Genomic DNA, 21,705 nt, shown 5'->3' with positions numbered 1-21,705 from the left:
CACACACACACACACACACACACACACACACACACACACACTCCAAGACATTGAGAAGGACATTTTAGGGCTCAGAATTCTCCCATTAGAGATGAATTCCTTTAGGCTCCTCCCCCGCCTTTTGTAAGAAAGGAAGTACTACTCATAGTAAGACGTTAGTGAATTTATTTGGTACCCTGGTTTCTCCACCAAAGCCCAGCGGGGAGGGAACTGTAAGGGACTGCCCCGTGCATAAAGCCAACACCACAAGCTGGCCCTGCACGGACACGCCACCACCATCCACAATGAGCACCAGCTGTCTCCCCCTGACTATCCCAGTCCAGTTGCTCCGCCCGCTCGCCCCAAACCTCTCCGGCTTCTCCTAGCGCTCCTTCAGCTATAGCGTTGCGCTCCGCCCCGGGCTGTCCACAGCTCCTCCAAACCGACCCCGTCCCAGGCTTGGGTGGAGCTCCTTTCCTGGCTAGGCTAAGAGGGGACCCAGCGGAGAAGGGGTGGTGCCGGCTGCGGGAGGCGGATTGGGCGGGGAAGGGCCCGGAGAGAAGCCGAGGTCGGCTGTCACCCAGCTCCCTCCCCCTACGTGCGTCTGCTTTGGATCCGACTTCTCCTCCGCCTTTACCGTCTCCCCGCCTCCTCCCGCGTGCAGCTGGGAGACCCTCGGGACTCTGCTCCGCTGGCCAAAGCGGATGGGCAGCGGGGTCTGGGGCGGCTGGAGCTTGCGGAGGGAGTCCAGACCAGGTGAGAGTCCTGGGTGTCTGAGCTGGGAAGGGAGGGAGCTGGGGGAGCGGGAAGCACTGGCTGCCTCCACCCCCGCTCCCGGAACAAAACAAAACATACATTGTGTTTAGGAAAGGGGTGACCGCTCCCTCAATCCCTTCTCTCTCCTTGCGGCCCTAAAGGGAACTAGGGTCTTTCTGCTCCCTAACTTTCGGGGCCCTTTGGGAACCAAGAGCCCTGAGTTGGGTCTGAGGTTTGGGAAGGAGGAAATACTGGTATATGAGGATCTAAGAAGGGAGAGGTACAGAGGGGAGCCCTGGTGCTCCTTTCTCCATTGGAAAGATCGCGATCCTACCCCAGCCCAATTCTGCCCAGTCTCAGCTCTGAGCTCTGGATTAGAATGTTGTTGGGGTGACAGTTTGGCCCCCAGGAGAAGGGTAGAGTGAGGGAGAGAAAGAGGCAGTATTTACTTTGGGGATCAGGAATGAGAGTAGGATGTTGGCTTCCCTCCCTGAACTCTAACTTATAAAATTTGTCCAGACAGATTGGTAAGGCCCTGTCTTCTCCCTGTGGGGGTTGGGTTGTTGCCTCTGGGAGTTGCTGGGGTTTATTCCTTTTTTTTGGATGAAATGGCCTAGCCAGACTTCCTTCACTTGGGCTTCGTGAAATTGTTTTTATACATATACGTGTATATGCAGATATACATATATGCATGTATATAATATATAAATACACTTGCTTATAACATGTACATATATAAACATATTGCATGTATGTATTTACATGTTATTTATAACCATATAACCATATATGTGTATATATATGTGAAACTATATCAATATCATTAGTTTCCATTGTAATCTTATGTATTTTTATGCATTTAAAAACATTCTTCTGAGTAGGAAGCCACAAGCTTTATTAGATTTCCAAAGGAGTCCTTGACATACAAAAAAAAGGTTGAAAATCACTGTCTAGATACCAAAGCGGAGTAATAAAGAACCTTAGAAACAGGAGTTGGTGTTGATGCCTGTATGGGCTTGGTGACAGATGGGGAGGGGAAAGCTTTATTGATGTAATGATTCCAGTTTCTCAGCTCATGAAGAAGTGGCCTGGGGAGGACAAGGCTGCCTAGAGCAGAGATGAGATAAACAGAATCAATAGGATGCCCCTAAACCTGGAGCTATTGCTGAAGGATTATTTTAGGCAGACCTGAGTTGAAAATCTATGCTTGACGCATAAGATCAGAAGGGGATATTTGCTTTATAAAATACTTTTTTGCTTTACTGTATTATTACTGTATCAAATGTCTCTAGTACATATGGGGTATGATTTGATTTATAAATATCCGGTCTCTATGACAGGAATTAAGTAAATACTTGTTGATCAGGAGCTCTTAGGGGCTTTGTAATGTTAGATACAACCACTACCGAATTTGGCTTTTTGATATAAAAGAGCTTTAGAAATCAAATAAATCTTGAATAAGCTTGGGAACTACTCAAGTAGAACAGGACTTGAGATAAGATCATTTTCGGGTTGATATTACAAACCAAATGGGTCACTTGGAGATAGGGGAAAAAGAGGATGAGCATGGTTTTAGACTCAGTTCACCTTTGTACCATTCAGGTTTGATGTCATTTCAGTTCTTAATGGGTATGTATTGAAAACCTGCTATGAGGCTAGCATAGTGCTGTGGGCACAATCAGTTTTTAGAGACATTGAGAGGACTGGGTATTTAAAGCAATTAGAGTGAAATTCAAGACAATACAAATCCAGAACTCAAATATGTGGTATGTTAGTAAATGGCAGGGGGCGTCTACAAAGGGTGAGTTTGAGGAGCAGCTAGATGGTGCAGTGGATAAAGCACCAGCCCTGGATTCAGGAGGACCTGAGTTCAAATCCATCTTCAGACACTTGACACTTACTAGCTGTGTGACCCTGGGCAAGTCACTTAACCCCCATTCCCCTGCAAAAAGGAAAAAAAAAAGGTGAGTTTGGTGTCAGTGGGAGTTGGTCAGATAGGCCCTTCATGGAGGAAAGTAGGACCTTTGTTAGAGGTTATGCTCAGCAGCTACAGTACTTTGATCTGATCTGTTGCCACCCCTTAATTGATGAAGAATTGACTTTCTTCTCTTAATTACAGCAAGAAGTAAACAGAGACATGTGAAATAGAGTTGGGTTATTTTGTTTGCCACCTGACTGAGGAAGCTTGAGCAGGTAGGAAAGAAGGATAATGAAAATGGAGACCTCCAGTACATCCAGAGATTTGCAGGAGCTGCAGAAGAAGCTAGCTTCATTGATCAATTCCATCCAGAGCAACTCCAAGGTGAGTTTGAATCATCCTCAGGCTGCCTGTTGCCTGAACATGACCCTTTATTATAAGATTAAGCTGCCTCTACATTCTTTTTTTAAAAATGAAAAAAGTTAAGTATTGAGACTTATTTATTCTTCCCCCCACCCCAGTTCCAAATTCTCTCCTTCCCTCATTCAATGAGAAGGCAAGAAAAATGAAACCTATTACAAATATGTATACTCTTGCAAAACAAATTTGTCTTTTACAATCAGATTCTACAGTATTGTGTTCCTGGTCCAGTGATTTCCAGAGTGTAAGGAAATCCCGGTGTGTAAACTTTCTCCACATATACAGAACTGTAACTCCTGTAAATTAGTTGCCTATGGCCATGCTCATGATAATTTTAAGTAGAGCATTCAGTTACTTTGGTATAGACCAACCTAGTCCCTCTTGGAGTAAGGCAGTTTTAGGTACAGCAGTGGGAAAACATTTTAAGGTGTCCCCTTGTTTCCCTCTTGAGCAATAAGGTGGTCAAGTTTTTAAAGAAAGCACAGGGTCTTTATTTTAGGGAGCATGGATCACTAGGAGAAGGGGAGCAATCTGGTATGTTATTTACCACCCTAACCACCCCTACCCCCACCACCTCACCAGTAAGAAAGATCAGCTGACAATCAGCAAAGTGTCCTAAATCCCACGGGACTCCTCCTTTTCCTCCTTATATGGTAGCCTCCAACCTGGCGGTTTGAGTGATTCACACTTAATGGTCCAGCTAGTTCCCTTTATCAAAGAGTGGAGCTAGCTTAATAAGGGGCAACAAGTCAAGACCAGTTTCTCCTGAAAACTCAGGACCCACTAAACAGCTATTGAATTCAGAAGTGGCCCAGAACCAATGCTGTTTTTGTTGTTGGTTCTTCTATTTCCAGGTATGCAAAGCATTGTGTGTATTCATACCCTTGTTGAGATGCAGATGGGACAGTGCCTTAGAAATGGTTTTAACCCTTGGGTTTAGAAAACTTTTCTCTCCTTAGCACTTTGTATGTATATAAACACATGTCACACAAATGTTTTTGTGTCTGTAATTATACATATACATACATATATATGCATATTTATACATACATACATACATGTGTGTATGTATATATATATACCCATCTATCTCCAGCACCTAGCACAGTGCATGGCGCATAATTGGTGCCTAATAAGTGTTTGTTGATTTGTTGCTGCATAAATATGTGTACACACACATCTATAATATAAACATATTTCTTATTTTGGTATAGAGCTGTTATTTCATTAGTGTGTAAGAACTTCCTGTGGGGATATTTCTACTACTACTGTAATAAGAACAGCAATAATAATAATTAATACTTAACATTTATATAGTACTTGCTATGTGGTAGATACTTTGCTAGGTGCCTTACAAACATTATCTCATTTGATCCTCACAACAACCCTGGGAGGTAGGTGTTGTTATTATCCCCATTTTTAGATGAGGAAACTGAGGCAAATAAGTTAAGTGACTTGGCCAGGGTCACACAGCTAGTATCTTGAGGGCAGGAGCTATCTTTTGCTTCTTTTTGTATCTGTAGAGGTGGGGTGGCTAGGTGTGCAGTGAGTAGATAGAGGCCTTGAAGTTGAGAGGACCTGAGTTTGAATCTTACCTCAGACTGTGTGACCCTGGCCAAGTCACTTAACTCCAATTGCCTTAAACATTTGGGACCATCTCTAGTCATCCTGGTGTACATCTTTTTTTAAAAAAAAAAATCAATGAATTTAATTTTAAAATGCTTTTGTTTTATTTATAAGAATATTTCAGTTCATATATCAGACTTACTGCTTGTTTTAAATGCAAATCAAGTACTTTGAGTAAAAGTTTGATTTAAAAATATTATTATTTTAAACTCAATGTTTTTAGCTCAAAAGGTTAGTGGGTTTTCATTTTTAGGTATTTTTTAAAATAATAAACATTTTTTTTTGGTGAAGCAGTTGAGGTTAAGTGACTTGCCCAGCGTCATACAGCTAGTAAGTGTCAAGTGTCTGAGGCCGGATTTGAATTCAGGTCCTCCTGACTCCAGGGCCAGTGCTCTATCCACTGTGCCACCTAGCTGCCCCTAAATATTTTTATAGTTTTGAATTCCAAATTTTGAAGTAAACTAGGGATTCTGAGAAGTAGAAGTGATAAGGGATGTGTAATCTAGCTATAGGAGAGAATCAGTGCAAAGGCACAAGATAATGGGGGAGGGGGAACGTGTATAAGGAACAGCAAAAAGGCTAGTTTGGCCTGACCATAGAGTGTGGGAATGGGAATAATATGTAGTTTTGGAGAAATAGGCTGGGGCCCATTTGTGAAGTGCTTTAAATGCCAAACAGAGAAGCTTATATTTGATTCTAGAGGCAACAGACAGTCATTGGAATTTATTGAGTAAGGAAGTGATGTGGTCAGACCTGGTTTTTAGGAAAGACACTTTGGCAGCTGGTTGTATCTTGGATTAACTCAATCCAAGGAACATTTATTATATGAATATTATATAAATAAGAAAAAGGAAGACAGTACCTGCTCTCAAGAAGCTTACAATATAACAGGGGAAGACAACATACCAAAGGAGGCTGAAAAGGAGGGTGAGGGGTGTTAACCTGAAAATTAATGAAACAATCAATACAGGAGAAATAAGGTCTTTAATGGTGTCAGAGGAGCTATAACTCGGAGTATCACAAAGCAAGATTGCTAGTAATACCCAAAGATGGGGACTGAGGAAGGGGTATATAGGGTAACAGAACAAAGGGAACTATGAGACTGCCCTTAAGTTAAGTATAGAAACTATTTAAATAGTTAATGTAAATGAACCTTTAATAAAAGGAACTATAGGACTGCCTTTGAGTTAAGTACAGAAGCTACTTAACTCTAAATAGAAACTACTCAATATAAATGGACCCTTTTATAGGGGGATACCAGGAAGGGTGAGGGGGCATCTTATTCTGGGGAGTTGAAACCAAAGAGCTACAGGTGCAAAGTGGAGAAAGATTTAGAGGCAATAAACCTGAGGAATGGAAACCAACTAGGATGTTCAACTGAGAAGAGGTGATGAGAGCCTGAAGCCCCAAGAAAGATGAGAAAAAGGAACATACGTGAGTGATGTTTGGGTGTATCCCCAAAGAGAATGCAAACTCCTTGAGGATAGGCTCTGTTTTCTTTCTTTGTTTTTTGTATCCCCAGTCCCTAGCAAAGTGCTCTATACCAACTATTTTTAGAGTTGAAAGGAACCATCAGGGTCATGGAGGCCAACCTGGCATTTGACAGTTAAGGAAAGAAAGGCAAGAAAACCCCAAATGGGGTCATGAAGAGTCAAACATGACTGAAAATGACTGAACAATTCCATTCAATGTGTATCTGCTTTGTAGTAGGTGCTATATTTTATTGCATGCTCCAAGAACCTGAAGCATGAGAAGCAGCCACACCCCAGTAAAACCATCTTGGCAGACAAGCTAAATCAAGTTGAGGGTAACGGTCAGTGAGTTAGGGGGATATCTATCCCAAGTATGTGAAGAATTCCCCTGTCAGAATGGATGGATAAGAACAGTTTGTTCCAACGGTCACAAAGGTGGCTGAAGCAAGTGCTGTGGAATGCTTAGATCTTGGTCAGACATCGAAGACACCAAAGTCATCTACTGCATCCCAGACCATTAACTATTGTCCTGACTTTTGTCTTGCCACTGGACTTCAATGACTCTGGAAGAAAGAATGAAGCTGATGACTTTGTGCAACTCTGCTTCACTTAAATCCAGTTTACACTTGAGTTAAAACATCATCCCATGATGTCATTGGTCCTCTTTGAAACAAAAGACGAACAACAGGTTCAGACCATGCCATGCTACTTTAAAAAACCCCAAACCATTCCTTTGGCTTAAGTCTCTTTGGCTTTGTCATATCTATCAGGACATTCCATACTCATAATTTGGTTGACTATTTACCCAGACTTCGACTATTGACCTAGAATAGAATCATGTTAGGAATATGACCAGGAGAAAAGACCTTGAGATGCTGTCCCCCCCCTAAAGTAGTTAAAATGACAGCGTGACCTTGTATGTAGTAACTTTGTGTCCCCTTTGTCCACAGGTGATTGCTTTTATGAACTCTCCAATTGGTCGATACCTCGATAAACATCCCTTTGTTGCCTTAACCTTGCTGATGTTCATTATGATATCTGCCATTCCCATTGGAATCTTTCTACTGCTTGTGGTCCTGATGTCTCTGGCTGCCTGTGTTGGAGTTATATTAGTGGAAGGTATTTCATATTTTCTCTCCATAAAATGGGTTAATCATAGGAGGCTAAAAGGAGAGTTGAAAGGAACCTTAAAGGATCATCTGCCAATCAATAATTATTAAGTGCTTACTATGTGCCAGACACTGTGCTAAACACTGGGGATTAAAAATAAGAGGCAAAAGAAGGTCCCTGCTCTCAAGGAGTCTACAATCTAATAGGTGAGATAGCATGTCATCAAATATATACAAAGCAAAGTATATCCAGGATAGATAGGAAATATTTAACAGAGGAAAGGCACTAGAATTAAGAGGGGATGGGGAGGCAGGGGATGGGGGACAGTACAGCTAGGTGGCGAAGTGGATAGAACACTAGCCGTGGAGTCAGGAGGATTTGAATTCAAATCCAGCCTCAGAATCTTACTAGCTGTGTGACCCTGAGCAAGTCACCCAACCCCTATTGTCTTTAAAAAAAAAAAAAGAAGAGGGGATGGTAAAGGCTTCCTGTAAAAGATGAAATTTTAGTTGGAATTAAAGGAAGCCAGGGAAGTCTAACCCAACACCCTCAGTTTTACAGAAGAGGAAACTGAATCCCAAAGGTCAAGTGACTTGCCTAAGGCCACTCAGTTGAATAAAATTTATTGAGCACTTAATCGTATACAATATTATGTCTGTTCTAGTCAAAATCTCTTAGACCAAGTGCTTCTGATTAAGCTGAGAAGTCCCTTTTAGACTTTTATCTTGCCCTCTTATAGTTCTTGATGCAAATTAGAAATTATTTGTTATGATGGAATCCTTAAGTAGCTGTTTGACCTGGAAGAGGGGATTTTATGCCTCTCTGTGCTAGTTCTTTGTCGTATTTTTTCTTTATTTTTCTCTGGAAAGTATCTAGGAAAACATTCTAGACTTTTCAGATGGCAAGTACTCTGAAAATACAAGGTATCCATCTTTATACTCTGCCTTCCTTTCTCCTCCTTCCCCCTGCTCTAGGGGAAGGGGAGAACTCTGGAGAACTTTTTCTCTAACTAAGGCCCAGTCACCATCAAAGAATATCAATCATATCTGCGTCACTGAGTGCAAATGCAGTCCTTGTAACTTGGCTGAGCCCTCTGGTAACTGGCATTTTTCCTTTCTCCAGGAGTCGTTATATCTGTAGGCGGTCTCAGCCTGCTCTGTGTGCTGTGTGGCTTGGGTTTCGTGTCACTGGCCATGTCTGGGACCCTCAGCGTGTGCTACGTGGTTCTCTCGAGCCTCATCAACTATTGGTTCTCTTTTGGGTAAATATTAACATAAGAATATAACTTCCTTATTTGAGGATTTAAAAAAATATATATAGGGGGCAGCTAGGTGGCGCAGTGGATAGAGCACTGGCCCTGGATTCAGGAGGACCTGAGTTCTAATCCAGCCTCAGACACTTGACACTAGCTGTGTGACCCTGGGCAAGTCACTTAATCCCCATTGCCTTGTTTAAAAAAAATATATATATATATAAACAGCTTCTGGTTACTCTCTAGATCAGGAGTCCTTAACCTAGTGCTTGTGAACTTTTAAGAAAAAAAAATTGGATAATTGTATTTTATGATTATTGGTTTCATTTGTGATTTTTATGAATTTTATTTTATGCATTGAGAAACATTATTCTGAGAAGGGGCCCATAGGCTTCCCTAGGCTTCCCAAAAGGGGTCATGACACAAAAATGGTTAAGAATTCTTGGAAAGGCCAGGAGCTTCCTATCACATGCCACACATCAAGCTCAAAAGCAGTTTATAATGTCAGTTGGATCACTTCCAACCTTATATGGAAAGACCATTTATAGAGTCCTTCCTATGGCCCATTCTAGCTCTAAATCTAAGATCCATTAGTTTTAGAATCAATCAGAAACCATTTATTAGGCACCTACTATATTGCACATACTGTATTAAACACTGGGGATACAAAGACAAAAATGCCATTTCCTTCCTTAGGAGCTTAAGGAAATGACATGCACACATATGAAGATATATAAAATAAATACAAAGGAACTTTTCAGGGAGGAAGCACTAGCACGGGTGATCAGGAAAGGCCTCATGGTAGGAGCAAGCATTTGAGTTGAATTTTGAACAACATTCCAAGGGGGATTTGAAGAGGCAGAAGTGAATAGGGAATGCATTCTAGGCATGAGGCACAGCTTGTGCAAAGTCAAGGAGAGGGTAGATGAACTGTTATGTGCCAGAACAGCAAGAAGGCCAGTTTAGCTGGACTAAAGGGTATGTGAAGGGGAGTAATATTACATATTATATTGATATATCATTACACCGTAATGTAACATCATTATATACCATATTATTGTATTATGATAATATATAGTATAGATATTATATGTTAACATATATATTAAGTAGTTGCTATATGGCTTTTATTAGATACTTCCCATTCTTGCATCAGTCAGAACAGAGAAAAGAATAGAAATGTCGACCCATCATTATATAATTAATATCTATATATCTATATCTCTCTATAGGTATATATATATATGCGTGTATATATATATATAATTAAGGAGTTTTAAGCTCTTCATTGTTCCTGAACAAACTGCTATAGTAGCAGCACCAATGGGACAGTGTTTTTAAATATATAGAGTGGCAGCAGGCAGCATGGTATTGGAGAACTGACCTTGGACTCAGGAGGTCCTAAGTTCAAGTACTACTTCTGACACATGCCAGACAAGGGGTGTGTGTGTGTGTGTGTGTGTGTGTGTGTGTGTGTGTGTCCCTTCCTAGTTCTGGGGTTCCTTATCCCAGAGGCCACTCTGATGACTAGGGTTCCTAGATCAAGACCACATCTCCCTCTCTCATAGTTTCAGGGGTACCCCTGAGAGATTGAAGGTGTCCTAATGCTGTTGACTTGAAACCTCATTCTGGTGTGGTCTACTCACTCTCCATGTCTATTCTATACCCATGTGGTCTACTCTAAATACATGGCTATTAATACCTCCCATATATATCAATGATGCCCTCTACTGATTTGGGCCTTAGTTTCATTTAATCAATTAATAACAATTAGTTGTTATAAAAGGATATTTACTGATAAGATATAATAAGTAAAGAAGTATAAAACATCCCCCACCTCCCCCAATTGGAGACCCATTCTCCCCATACCACCCTGTTTCTTAAAGTATTTGTTACAAAGCATTTGCCCCACCAAATTCAATTTCCATGTGTAACATAGCCAGTAAATGAGGTAAATGGCTTCTCCACTGCTAGTCAGGTTCATTGCTAAGCCTTATCTCACAGGTGGCTCCTTATGGCCATGCTGATAGCAAACTATGTCATGGGCTCCCATCCCTGGGACTTTTGAGATCTTACAAAATTGTAGCCTGCTCCATTCCATGTGCAATACTCCTTCCCTGAAGAGCAGGAAAGAATAAACCCAAAGAGACAGAGAAATAATAATGATGGTTAATATCTACAAAGCAGTTACTATGTGCCAGGCACTGTGCTAAGCACTTTACAAATATTATTTCATTTGATCCTCACAACTACCCTGGGAAGTAGGGGCTATAATTATCCCCATTTTATAGATTAGGAAACAGGCAGGCAGCAGTTAAACCGACTTGCCCAGGTCACACAGCAAGTAAGTCTCTGAGGCTGAATTTGAACTCAGGTCTTCCTGAATCCAGGTCTAGTGTTAGGTCCACTGTGCCACCTAGCTGCCTGTTAAGTGGGTCTAACAATGACAACCACCTCATGTGAGTGGTTACAAGGAGTGGCAAAAAAAGCTAAATATTTAGTTATGTACACTCTAATGCAGTCTCAGAGCTGACTCTTCCCTTTTACTTATTCTGCAGCTCACTGAAACATCACCATATCCTTGAAAGCAAGCGCCCAATGACTGTCCAGTATCCCGATTCTACCAGGCACGACTGAGTGAAAGCAGTACTTTGTTTTAAAAGGCTTTGGGACATGTTGTTTATGACATTGGATTATAGCTTTTGTCAGGGGGCAGGACTAATAGGTGATCACCACCACAGAAATATTCTTTAGTATTTTCAGGGTTGATTGTTGCAGGACCCCTGGGAGAACAAGATTCACAGGGTCCTTCGGGGTGTCGATGCAGCAGCAGTCAGAAAGGCTTTGTCATGGGGCTATACCCACAAGAGTAATACCAGCAAGTCTTGGAAATGACACAACTCCATCTCTTTCCCCATCCCTCTTCCAAAGTAAAACAATAAATAAAAGAGTTAAAAATCCTCTCCTGGATAGAGAGGCTGCTAGTATTCTGAAAAAGCCAAAACCTAAGCCTTAGGACTTACCTCTAGGGGCTCAATGTCTTTAAATGTGGGACTTTATTCAAAGCAGATTGGCAAGGGATTGAGTTCTTCCATTTGGATCTGGGTATGGGGAGAGAAAGAAACACAAGCCTTAATTACTTTTATCAGAATAATAACATTAGCAGCTACTTATTCAAGACTGAAATTCTGTTATTAGAATTTATTGTTGAAGATATTTGACTGAAAGGACTAAAAGGGATGCACTCCAAACATGTACTGTTAATCTTTTTAATAGTTTGAAAAAAATACTTATGTATTTTGGGAGTATTGTTTCAGAGTTTGCTCTATTAGTCTATTTCCTGGAAAATGTATGTAAAAGGACACACTTTAGCACTTCTGTTCCCATGATAATGCATTATTTGCCTGTTACTTTATTAAACTAAATTCTATTTATTTACTTTGCCTTTTAATCTCTTCTAAGTGGGGGCTTGGATGCTAGCCAGTGTCTCTATAGAACTAAGTAGTCTGCATTTCAGACAAGCTGGGCAGCCTTTGTTGGTTTCACTACTGAGGAGGCTTTAATTAATTTCATGATATTGATGTCACTTGGTGAGCCCAAAACTCAGGAGTACTTAACCTTTTTTGCATGTGAAATGGACCCCTTTGGCAGACTGGTGAAACCTAGAGATGCTTTCACAGAAGAACATTTTTTAAAGGTGTAAATTACATAGGATTACAAAGGAAGTCTTATTGAAATATAATTATCACACACAGAGGATACAATTGGGATTAAGTGACTTGCCCAGGGTCATTCAGGTAGTAAGTGTCTGAATCTGAATTTGAACTCAGGTTCTTTTGATTCTAGGGCTGGTACTCTTCTGATAGGGAATAATAGGCTCTACTGAGCCACCTAGGTGCCCTTAATCTCAATCTCTCCCTCTCTCTCCCTCTCTCTCTCTCCCCCTCTCTCTCTCTCTCTCTCTTTCTCTCTTTCTCTCTTTCTCTCTCTCTCTCTATATAGATACACACACACACATACATATATGTGTATGTACATATATACACACATATACATACACACACTCACATATACACACATGTATTTGTGTATATATATATATATGCATATGTATATGTGTATACATACACACACATATGTAGAAAAGCAGCATTGTGCAGTTCATAGTGAGCTGGCCATGGACAGTCAGGAACACCTGGGTTCACATCCTGTGGGACTCTGGGCAAGTCACTTAACCCCTTCGTGGCCCAGGCAGCTCTCCAGGAATTTGAGTTGTAGAGCAGGTGTTTCTCTATATTGTTAGAGAGATTTTCTTCAGTGGGAGTGCTCTTAATCTACTCCCATTAAGTCTCAGATCAGTATCATCCCAAAATGTGCTAGACACTAAGGATATAAAGATAAAAAACAAGCAAATAAATAAATAAAGGTAAAAAAATTATTTTAGCTATCCATTCATTCATTTGTCTTCATTTTTTAATGTTGAGCTCCAAATTCTCTCTCTCCCTCCAGCCTCATCTCCACCCATCAAGAAAGCAAGCAATATGATACCCATTATACATGTGAAGTCATGCAAAGCAGATTTCCATATTATGTGTCTCCATTTTCTCACCTGTAGAATGAGGGGTTGAGTTAGATTGGCTCTGAGGTCCCTCCTAGCTCTAAATCTAGTATCCTAATTACACTGTAAGGTAGGGTGGGATACATGCAAAGGGGATGGGGTGGGGGTGGGGGTTCCAAATAAAGTGCTTTACAAATTTAAAGGAGGGGAGAGATCACCTTCAGCTGAAGGTGGGTGGTGAGAAGGAGGAAGGAAGATTCTTCTGTACCCAATGTGAAGATTAGTTGAAGGAACTAGGGATGTTTTAGATCAGAGAAAAGATTTGGGGAGTGGGAAATGGTAGCTGTCTTTAAGTCCTGGAAAGACCAGCACAAGAAAACAAAGCTGATAGAACACAAGACTTCAAAGACAGGAAGATGTGAGTTTGAATCCAGCCTTGCACACATATTAGCTGTGTGACCCTAGGTAAGTCTTTTAACCTCAATGCTTTAGTTTCTTCATCTGTAAAACAGGGGCCAACGATAGCCCCAGTCTCAAAGGGTAATTATGAAGATCAAATGAGTTAATGGGGGCAGCTAGGTGGCGAAGTGGATAGAGCACCAGTTCTGGATTCAGAAGGACATGAGTTCAAATGTGACCTCAGACACTTGGTACTTACTAGCTGTGTGACCCTGGGCAAGTCACTTAACCCCAGTTGCCTCACCAAAAAAAAAAAAGTTAAAATATGTAAAACTCTTTGCAAACCTCAAAAAGCACTATATAAATACTTATTAGATTATATATTATGTCATATATTGTTATGATATACTATATATCATGTGATACTGATATATTACATATTATGTACATAGTATATACTATAACATATTATAAATTATATGAGAATATAATTAGCCTCAGAAGGCAGAACTGGAATAGAATCTGGAGAAAAGCTGCATAAGGAAAAACTTACTAAATAATGAAATCTTCTCTAGGACTCTGCTGCTTTGAGAAGCAGGGGGTTCCCACTTTGGAGGGACATTGTGTGTGTGTGGGGGGGGGGTTGGCCCCTGAGGTAAGTCCCTTCCAACCTGAAGCTACAGTGATTCATAAGTAATAGCTACAATTTCACATCCACCAGTGGGCAAGGGCCCCCAATGAAATGAGTTTTTAAACCAGCATTGCCTGTACTTGTTAAGAGCGCTTCCCTACCTCTGGCTCCATGGTTGTTTCCCTTCCATTACAGGTTGGGCATCCCAGAGACATGCCTGCTTCGAAGGTCCACCTGCCTTGCCACAGTTGCAAAAAGTCAAATTATAATCATATTTAAAGAGCAAGCTTCATGAACATTCAAACCATGAACATGCTAGTAGCTTTTAAAGGTCTAATCACAGTAAATTTTGAATTCTTTAGCAAACAGGCTTCTCTTGTATAAGCTCCCACTGAGGACAGTCCTGTAATTTAGACTTCTTTTTGTTGTTGTTGTTGTTGTTGTTGTTGTTGTTTTTTGTTTGTTTATTTTTTTGGTGAGGCAGTTGGAGTTAAGTGACTTGACCAGGGTCACACAGCTAGTAAGTGTCAAGTATCTGAGGCCAGATTTGAATTCAAGTCCTCCTGAATCCAGGGCTGGTGCTTTGTCCACTGCACCACCCAGCTTCCCCTAATTTAGACTTCTTTAAAAAAATTCCCCCTTACAAATTGTCTGATTAAAGGAGCTAATGCTTAAAAAAAACAGAGGCAACTTAACATAATGGATAGAGGGTTAGTGTTCAATCCTCCGACTCAGAGTCAGAAAGCCGTGGGTTCATATTCTACCTGTGCCATGTATTAGAGGTGTGACCAGGGACACAAGTCACTTAATGTCTTGGTGCCCCTATTCTACTCTCTTGGAATAAGAAAGAGGAGTGATTCTACACTGATAGTTCCCAACACTGTTGTATTCACTGGTCTGGAACAAAACCCCTAAAACTTTAGAGGGGAGAACGAAGATGATAATACACCTTTCAAACAGACTTTAGAACTCAACAGCCTGCACAATGACAGAATCTGAAAGCTCTCAACAGGACCAGGTTTAAACCTTGTCCATTAAGATGGTATATAGCCATGGTGCATCCAGATTACTTGTGTTGTCCATGATCACAGACCTGTCAACTTTGCACAGGTTAGTATGGGTAGACAGAAATACTAATGGGAACAAGCTGTCCCCTGGAATATAGTGTTATCTTGGAGCTTTTTCTCTTGGCAGCAACACTGAGGCATATTCCAAATACTCTCCCATTTGACTAATCACCCATTGCTCAATGGAATGTGGTCTTGGCCCAGGACTAAGCCTTTTGTCCCTCTGAGAATAGGAACTATAACAACTGCTTCTGTATTTTACATAATGTTGATTACCAAATATATTCCTTTCTCCCTCCCTTGATTGGCAAGTCTTCCCTCATGACAGATTTTGAAAGAAAAATTAATTAGCTCAGCAAAAATCAACCAATGCATTGACCAACTTTTACAGTGTATTCAATATTCTTTTCCCATAGTCCCCCACCCTGGCAATGAAGTAAGACAATACATTTTCTCAACTCTTCTCACGCGCCAAAGTTTATGCATTATAATTACTCTGTATTCAGGCTGGGGCTCTTTTTTACATTATAATTAAGTATATTGTTTTCCTGTTTCTGTTTCCTTCATTCTATATTTGTTCATATAAGTTGTTCCATGTTTCTCTGAACTTTTATAAACATTCATAATTTCTTATGGCATAGCAATATTCTATTATACTCATGTACCATAATTTGTTACCTTTCCATTCCCCATTCAATAGGGGTACCTAGGTAGCTCAATGGGTAGAGCACTGGCCCTAGACTCAAGAAGACACCTCTTCCTGAGTTTAAATCTAGCTTCAGACACTTAGCAGCTGCATGACCCTAGGCAAGTCATTTACCCCTGTTTGCCTTAGTTTCTTCACTGTAAAATGACAAACCACTCCAGTAGTTTTGCCAAGAAAACCCCAATTGGGGTCACAAAGATTCAGATAAAACTGAAAAAGATTCAACAACTCTATTCAGTGCATATCTATTTTGTTTCCAGTTCTTAGTTACCACAAAAAGTGCTCCTATTAATATATAATGTGTGTGGGGGGCAGCTAGGTGACACAGTGGATAAAGCACTGGCCTTGTATTCAGGAGGACCTGAGTTCAAATCCAGCCTCAGACACTTGACACTTAACTAGGTGTGTGACCCTGGGCAAGTCACTTAATCCTCATTGCCCTGCAAACCCCCCCCCAAAAAACCAATATATAATGTGTGTGTATATATGTATACACACACACATGAGACCTTTCTATCTTTCTGTCTTTGACCTCTTTGAAATATATACCTAGAAATGGTATTTCTCACTCAAAGGGTAAAAATGTTTTATTCCTTTTTTTTCTAGCATAATTCCAAATTATTTTCCAGAAAAGAAAACTTGTTTACAGTTCTACCAATAATGTATGGGCATACCTATCTTCCTGCAGTTCCTCTAATATTGGCTTTCTATTTTTTGTAATTTTTGTCAAGTTACTAAGAGGGAGGAAAAAGCCCTTACCAAGTAATCTTAGGTTGATTAAAGCCTGGTGGTAAAAGCATAGGTAATATCAAAATAGATCTCTCCTTATTAGAGGCAGGTAGGTAGTACAGTGTATTGTGCCCGAGGACAGAATAGACAAGTTTAAATTTGGCCTCACACTAGCTGTGTGACCTGGGCAAGTCACTTAACCTTTGCTTCTGTCAGTTTTCTCACCTGTAAAGTGGGCATAATTAAGATAACTATTATCCACAGTGTATAACACATAGTAGGCACTTAATAAATGCTTGTTTTCTTCTTTATTTGTCTTATCTTTCTTTTGAAGTCCTCCTCCTCTTCTCAACAAACTGGGTGATTTTTCCTTCTGGAATCACTATTTATTGGTCTATTATGTTCCTCTGTTCTTTACTCCCTCATTGCCCAAAATATATAATCATATAAAGCCCATGACCTTTTCCTACCCCCCCATCCCCAATACACACACACACACACACACACATGCCCAAAAGGTCTAAGATTAAATGGACTAAGTCTAACTCCAAAAGATCATTGTCTCCCTCTAGCTCATTGTGACCTCCAGCTAGAGTTTACAACTTCCTTTTTTGTGTCTTGTCTTCCTCACTAGATTATAAGCTTCTGGAGAGCAGGAACTGGATTTTATTTTGTTTTGGTTTATTTTGGTATCTTCAGTATTTGGCATAGTACCTGACAAATAGTAGGCACTTAATAAATGTTTACTAAATGATTAGATTAAGGCTCCTATGAAGTCAGGCCTCCTGTCACTCAGGCCAGGACTCCTTCCCTTAGAATCTTGGGCATTTAAAAGTACCATGGTTTCCATTACACTTGGTTAAAGGAGAAGATGAGACAATTGAAAAGTTTCAAAGTTATAGCACTTTCTATATTTGCAGTATTTGGGAATTTAAAACTGGAGAAGGTCCTGGACAAGGTGCCAGTATAGAGCTCATTTACTTCTGTTTTAACTGTGCTACTAGCCTTCCCCGTTCCCATTCAAAGCCTAAGAAGCTATACTGGGGCAAGAGATAGACAAAAATGTCAAATTGAATGCATTAGTTTTGCTTAACCAGAAGAGGGAGTACAAGTTAAGGAGATTTTTTTTTTTAAAGCTGATCCATTAATAAGCAGAAAAGTGTGTGTGTGTGTGTGTGTGTGTGTGTGTGTGTGTGTTGGGGGGTGGTACATGGTGGCCATATAACTGGGAGAAACTTGGGAAAATCAAGTCCTAGTTAGAAAGAGATATTACTCTACCCAGCATCAAGTTTTGGGAACCACAAAGATATTGTCAAGCCTAACTGAAAGGAGAGTATGAGGATGTGAATTAATCTTTATCAAATGCCTGCCGTTAACCAAGGCTGTTACTAGTTGGCCTGACTTTCCTCTTGCCACTGGATTTCAATGACTCTGGAAGAGACAGTGAGTTTGATGACTTTGTGCAATTTTGCCTCACTTAAATCCAATTCATGTATGAGTCAAGACATCACCCGCTGGTCTTCTTTGAAAATGGACAAACAATAATAATTAACCAAGCACTGCAGGGCAGAAGTGTCAAGCACGTGGGCTGGACATCAACAGAGGCAGTAACACTCATGGCCTGAGCCATGAGTCACGAGTGAGTGACTTAACTGAAATTTTTAAAAAACCCACAACTCTAAGGAACAAAACATCAGCAATCAGGTCTTCTAAGCTTGATTGAGTTCAGTTTGGCCATTTAGTTAGGTTCAGGTTGGTCCTATCAAATCTGGAGTCTTAGTACTCTATTCTCCTGAGGGAGTGTAAGCTGTAGAACCAACTACAGCCCGAGTCTAAACTTCCTGGGAGAGAGGGAAAACTCAAAGCTGGAAGTGTCAAACATGTGGCCACTTCTCAGTGCAGCCAGAAGCAGATTAAAAGTTAATTGGGAGGGGCAGCTAGGTGGTGCAGTGGATAGAGCACTGGCCCTGGATTCAGGAGAACCTGAATTCAAATCCAGTCTCAGACACCTAACGCTTACTAGCTGTGTGACCCTGGGCAAGTCATTTAACCTCAGTTGCCTCACCAAAAAAAAAAAAAGTTAATTAGGAAGTATTTTAAAAAATAGATACAATTAATATGTGGTTTTCCAAGTTGCTGTGTGACCCTCAGGAATCCATATGCATGGTTCAGTGTCTGAGTTTGAGACCATAGCTCTAAGGAATAAAGAGGCAAGCTGCTCCTGTATAAATAGGAGTCCCTGGAGAGCTAAGAATCTGGAGAAGTGATGATGGTGTGTAGTTCCTATCCCTTATCTAGGCAGTGGGAAGGGATAGAAAAAAAGAATATAAGATCTTATTGGGTCCACAGCCCAATTCCCTACTCCTCCTGACACCACCCTCAACAGTCAATAGCCATTAAGCACCAGCCTCAGAATTGAAAACAGAAAAACCAAGAGCTCCCTCTGGTCTTCCCCATGATTCTAATGATGTGGCAACTTCAGACTACTGAAGACTGAAGTAGATGCTCTTGAAGACTTGAGTTTAATATTGTGGGTTTTTTTCTTTTTCTTTTTTTTTTGGTGAGGCAATGAGGGTTAAGTGACTTGGCCAGGGTCACACAGCTAGTAAGTGGCCAGATTTGACCTCAGGTCCTCCTGAATCCAGGGCCAGTGCTTTATCCACTGCACCACCTAGCTGCCCCTTAATACTGTGGTTAAGATAGCTTTAACACATTCAGCTTGAAATGCCCAATACATACTTGGTGAAATTTTTCCTATTATATCTGTTATCTATAAGCATTCACCACTGATTTACAAAGAGTTTTTATGCAGTTACAAAGGGCTTAAATTTTTAATTTGGGAGACAATCAGTTGTTGACAGCTATGTATTTTGTATACCATAATAATAAATTGTATATATTGTCTTTCATCCATGAAGTACAAAGTTTTTGATTGTTTTGAAAGTAGATATGAAAATTATGCAAATTCAAAAAAGACACTGAGCATGGATGGGAGATTGTACTGCATTTATTTCCTGTTCTACTTCAGAAGAGGCTAGAGGGTAAAATACTATGTATTTATGTTAATTTTAAAATCTTAGAGTTATTGGACTTGTTTCTCTTTAGAATTTTATTTTGCAAATTACGTGTAAAAAATTTTGACATCAATTTTTTAAAACTTTGTGTTCCAACTCTTCCTCCCTCCCTTCCCACCCTCCCATCCCCCAAGAACTCAAGCAATTCAATATAAGATATACATGAGTAGTCATGGAAAACATCTCCACATTAGCTAGGTTGTGAGAAAAAACAAATAAAAATAAAACTTCAGATTAAGGAATTGTCAAAAAAAATGTGCTTCAATCTGTTTTCAGATACCATCAGTTCTTTCTCTGTAGATGGATTGCAATTTTCATAAATCCTTCAGAGTTATATTGGATTATTGTCTTGCTGAAAATAACCACAGGCTTCCCAGCAGATCATCTTACACTATTGCTGTTATTTTGTATACAGTACATTTCACTCTGCTTCAGTTCATGTAGGTTTTTCTAGGTTTTTCTGATAATGTCCTGTTCATTGTAACTTTTATGTAGTACCTTAAACTTGACAAAGAATTTTCTTTACAATAGCCCAGCAAAGTAGGTACCATACATTTTGCCATTATAATCAATCATTATAACTATTTCCCTCCATCCTTCCCATGATATTTACTTTGTTTTCTTCTTTTAGCCTATTCCTCCTCAAAAGTGTTCTACTTCTGACTGTCCCCTCCCCTACTCTGCCCTCCCTTCTTTCACCCTACCCTCCTAATACTCTTCCCCTCCTACTTTCCTGTCGGGTTAAATAGATTACTCCTCCCAATTGTATGCATATGTTATTCTCTCCTTGAGCCCACTCAGATGAGATTAAGGTCTTTGAGCTAATTCTGTGTTCTAAATTTTTCTTCCTCCCTCCCTCCTCAACTCTATGAAATCAAGCAATTCAATATGTCATGCATGTGCAGTTATGTAGAACATCATCACCTTCCTCAAAAGTGTTTTACTTTTTATTGCTCCATCCCCCAATCTGCCCTTCCCTCCTTCCTCTCTTCCCACCCCCCCCATCTCCTTCCCCTCCCACTTTCCCTCAGGGCAAAAATATATTACTACACCCACTTGAGTATGTATGTTATTCCCTCTTTGAGCCAGTTTTGATGATAGTAAGGTTCACTCACTCCTTCCCCCTCCCCTCTCCTCCATAAGCTTTTTCTTGTTTCCTTCATGTGAGCTACCTCTCCCTAGTCCACCTCTCCTCTTCCTCCTCCCCCAGTGTATTCCTCCTACCTCTCAACCCCATTTTAAAGAAGTCATCATGGGTTAGCTAGGTGGTACAGTGGACAAAGCACCAGCCTTAGACCTAGGAGGCCCCAAGCCCAAATCTGGACCCAGACATAAGACACACCACCCTGCTTGCCCCACAAAGAACAAGGATAAACCAAAAATAAATGCTTTACAGATATCATTCCTTCATATTCAGTTCAAATCTGTGTCCTCTAAATATATTATTCCTTTTAGCTACCCCAATACTAAGAAAGTTCTTATGAGTTCAAAGTATTATCTTCCCATGTAGGAATGTAAACAGTTTAATCTTTTAATATGCCTCATAATTTCTTTTTCCTGTTTACCTTTTAATGCTTCTCTAGGGTCTTGTATTTGAAAGTAAAATTTTCTATTCAATTCAGGTCCTTTCATCACAAATGCCTGAAAGTCCTCTTTTTCATTGAAGTCCCATTTTTTCCTCGGAAAGATTATAGACAGTTTTGCTAGGTAGGTGATTCTTGGATGTAGTCCCAGTTCCTTTGCCCTCTGATCCTTTAATGTAGATGCTGCTGGGTCGTGTTTTATCCTTATTGTAGCTCCACAGTATTTGAATTCCTTTTTTCTAGCTTCTTCAAATATTTTCTTCTTGACCTGGTAGCTCTGGAATTTGGCTATAATATTCCAGGAGGTTTTCCTTTTGGGATCTCTTTCAGGAGGTGAACAGTGGATTCTTTCAATTTCCATTTTACCTTCTGCTTCTAGAATATCAGGGAAAATTGCCCTGATGATCTCTTAGAAGATGCTGTCT

General features: G+C 40.3%; 1 protein-coding gene across 1 annotated transcript; it reads left to right on the top strand.

Annotated features, from left to right (window-relative positions):
- The first annotated feature begins 300 nt into the window (after window positions 1-300).
- On the top strand, window positions 301-11,967 carry LDAF1 (lipid droplet assembly factor 1). Its single transcript, XM_043975343.1, has 5 exons — window positions 301-735; window positions 2,855-3,037; window positions 7,122-7,290; window positions 8,404-8,542; window positions 11,092-11,967. The coding sequence occupies exons 2-5, from the start codon at window positions 2,945-2,947 to the stop codon at window positions 11,168-11,170; spliced, it is 480 nt and encodes a 159-aa protein (XP_043831278.1). The 5' UTR covers window positions 301-735; window positions 2,855-2,944; the 3' UTR covers window positions 11,171-11,967.
- The last annotated feature ends 9,738 nt before the right edge of the window (window positions 11,968-21,705 follow it).

Source organism: Dromiciops gliroides, chromosome 1 (genome assembly GCF_019393635.1).
Source record: "Dromiciops gliroides isolate mDroGli1 chromosome 1, mDroGli1.pri, whole genome shotgun sequence".
Taxonomy (NCBI): Eukaryota; Metazoa; Chordata; class Mammalia; order Microbiotheria; family Microbiotheriidae; genus Dromiciops; species Dromiciops gliroides.
The sequence above is the reverse complement of the archived record's forward strand: the minus strand, read 5'-3'. Positions and strand labels throughout refer to the sequence as shown.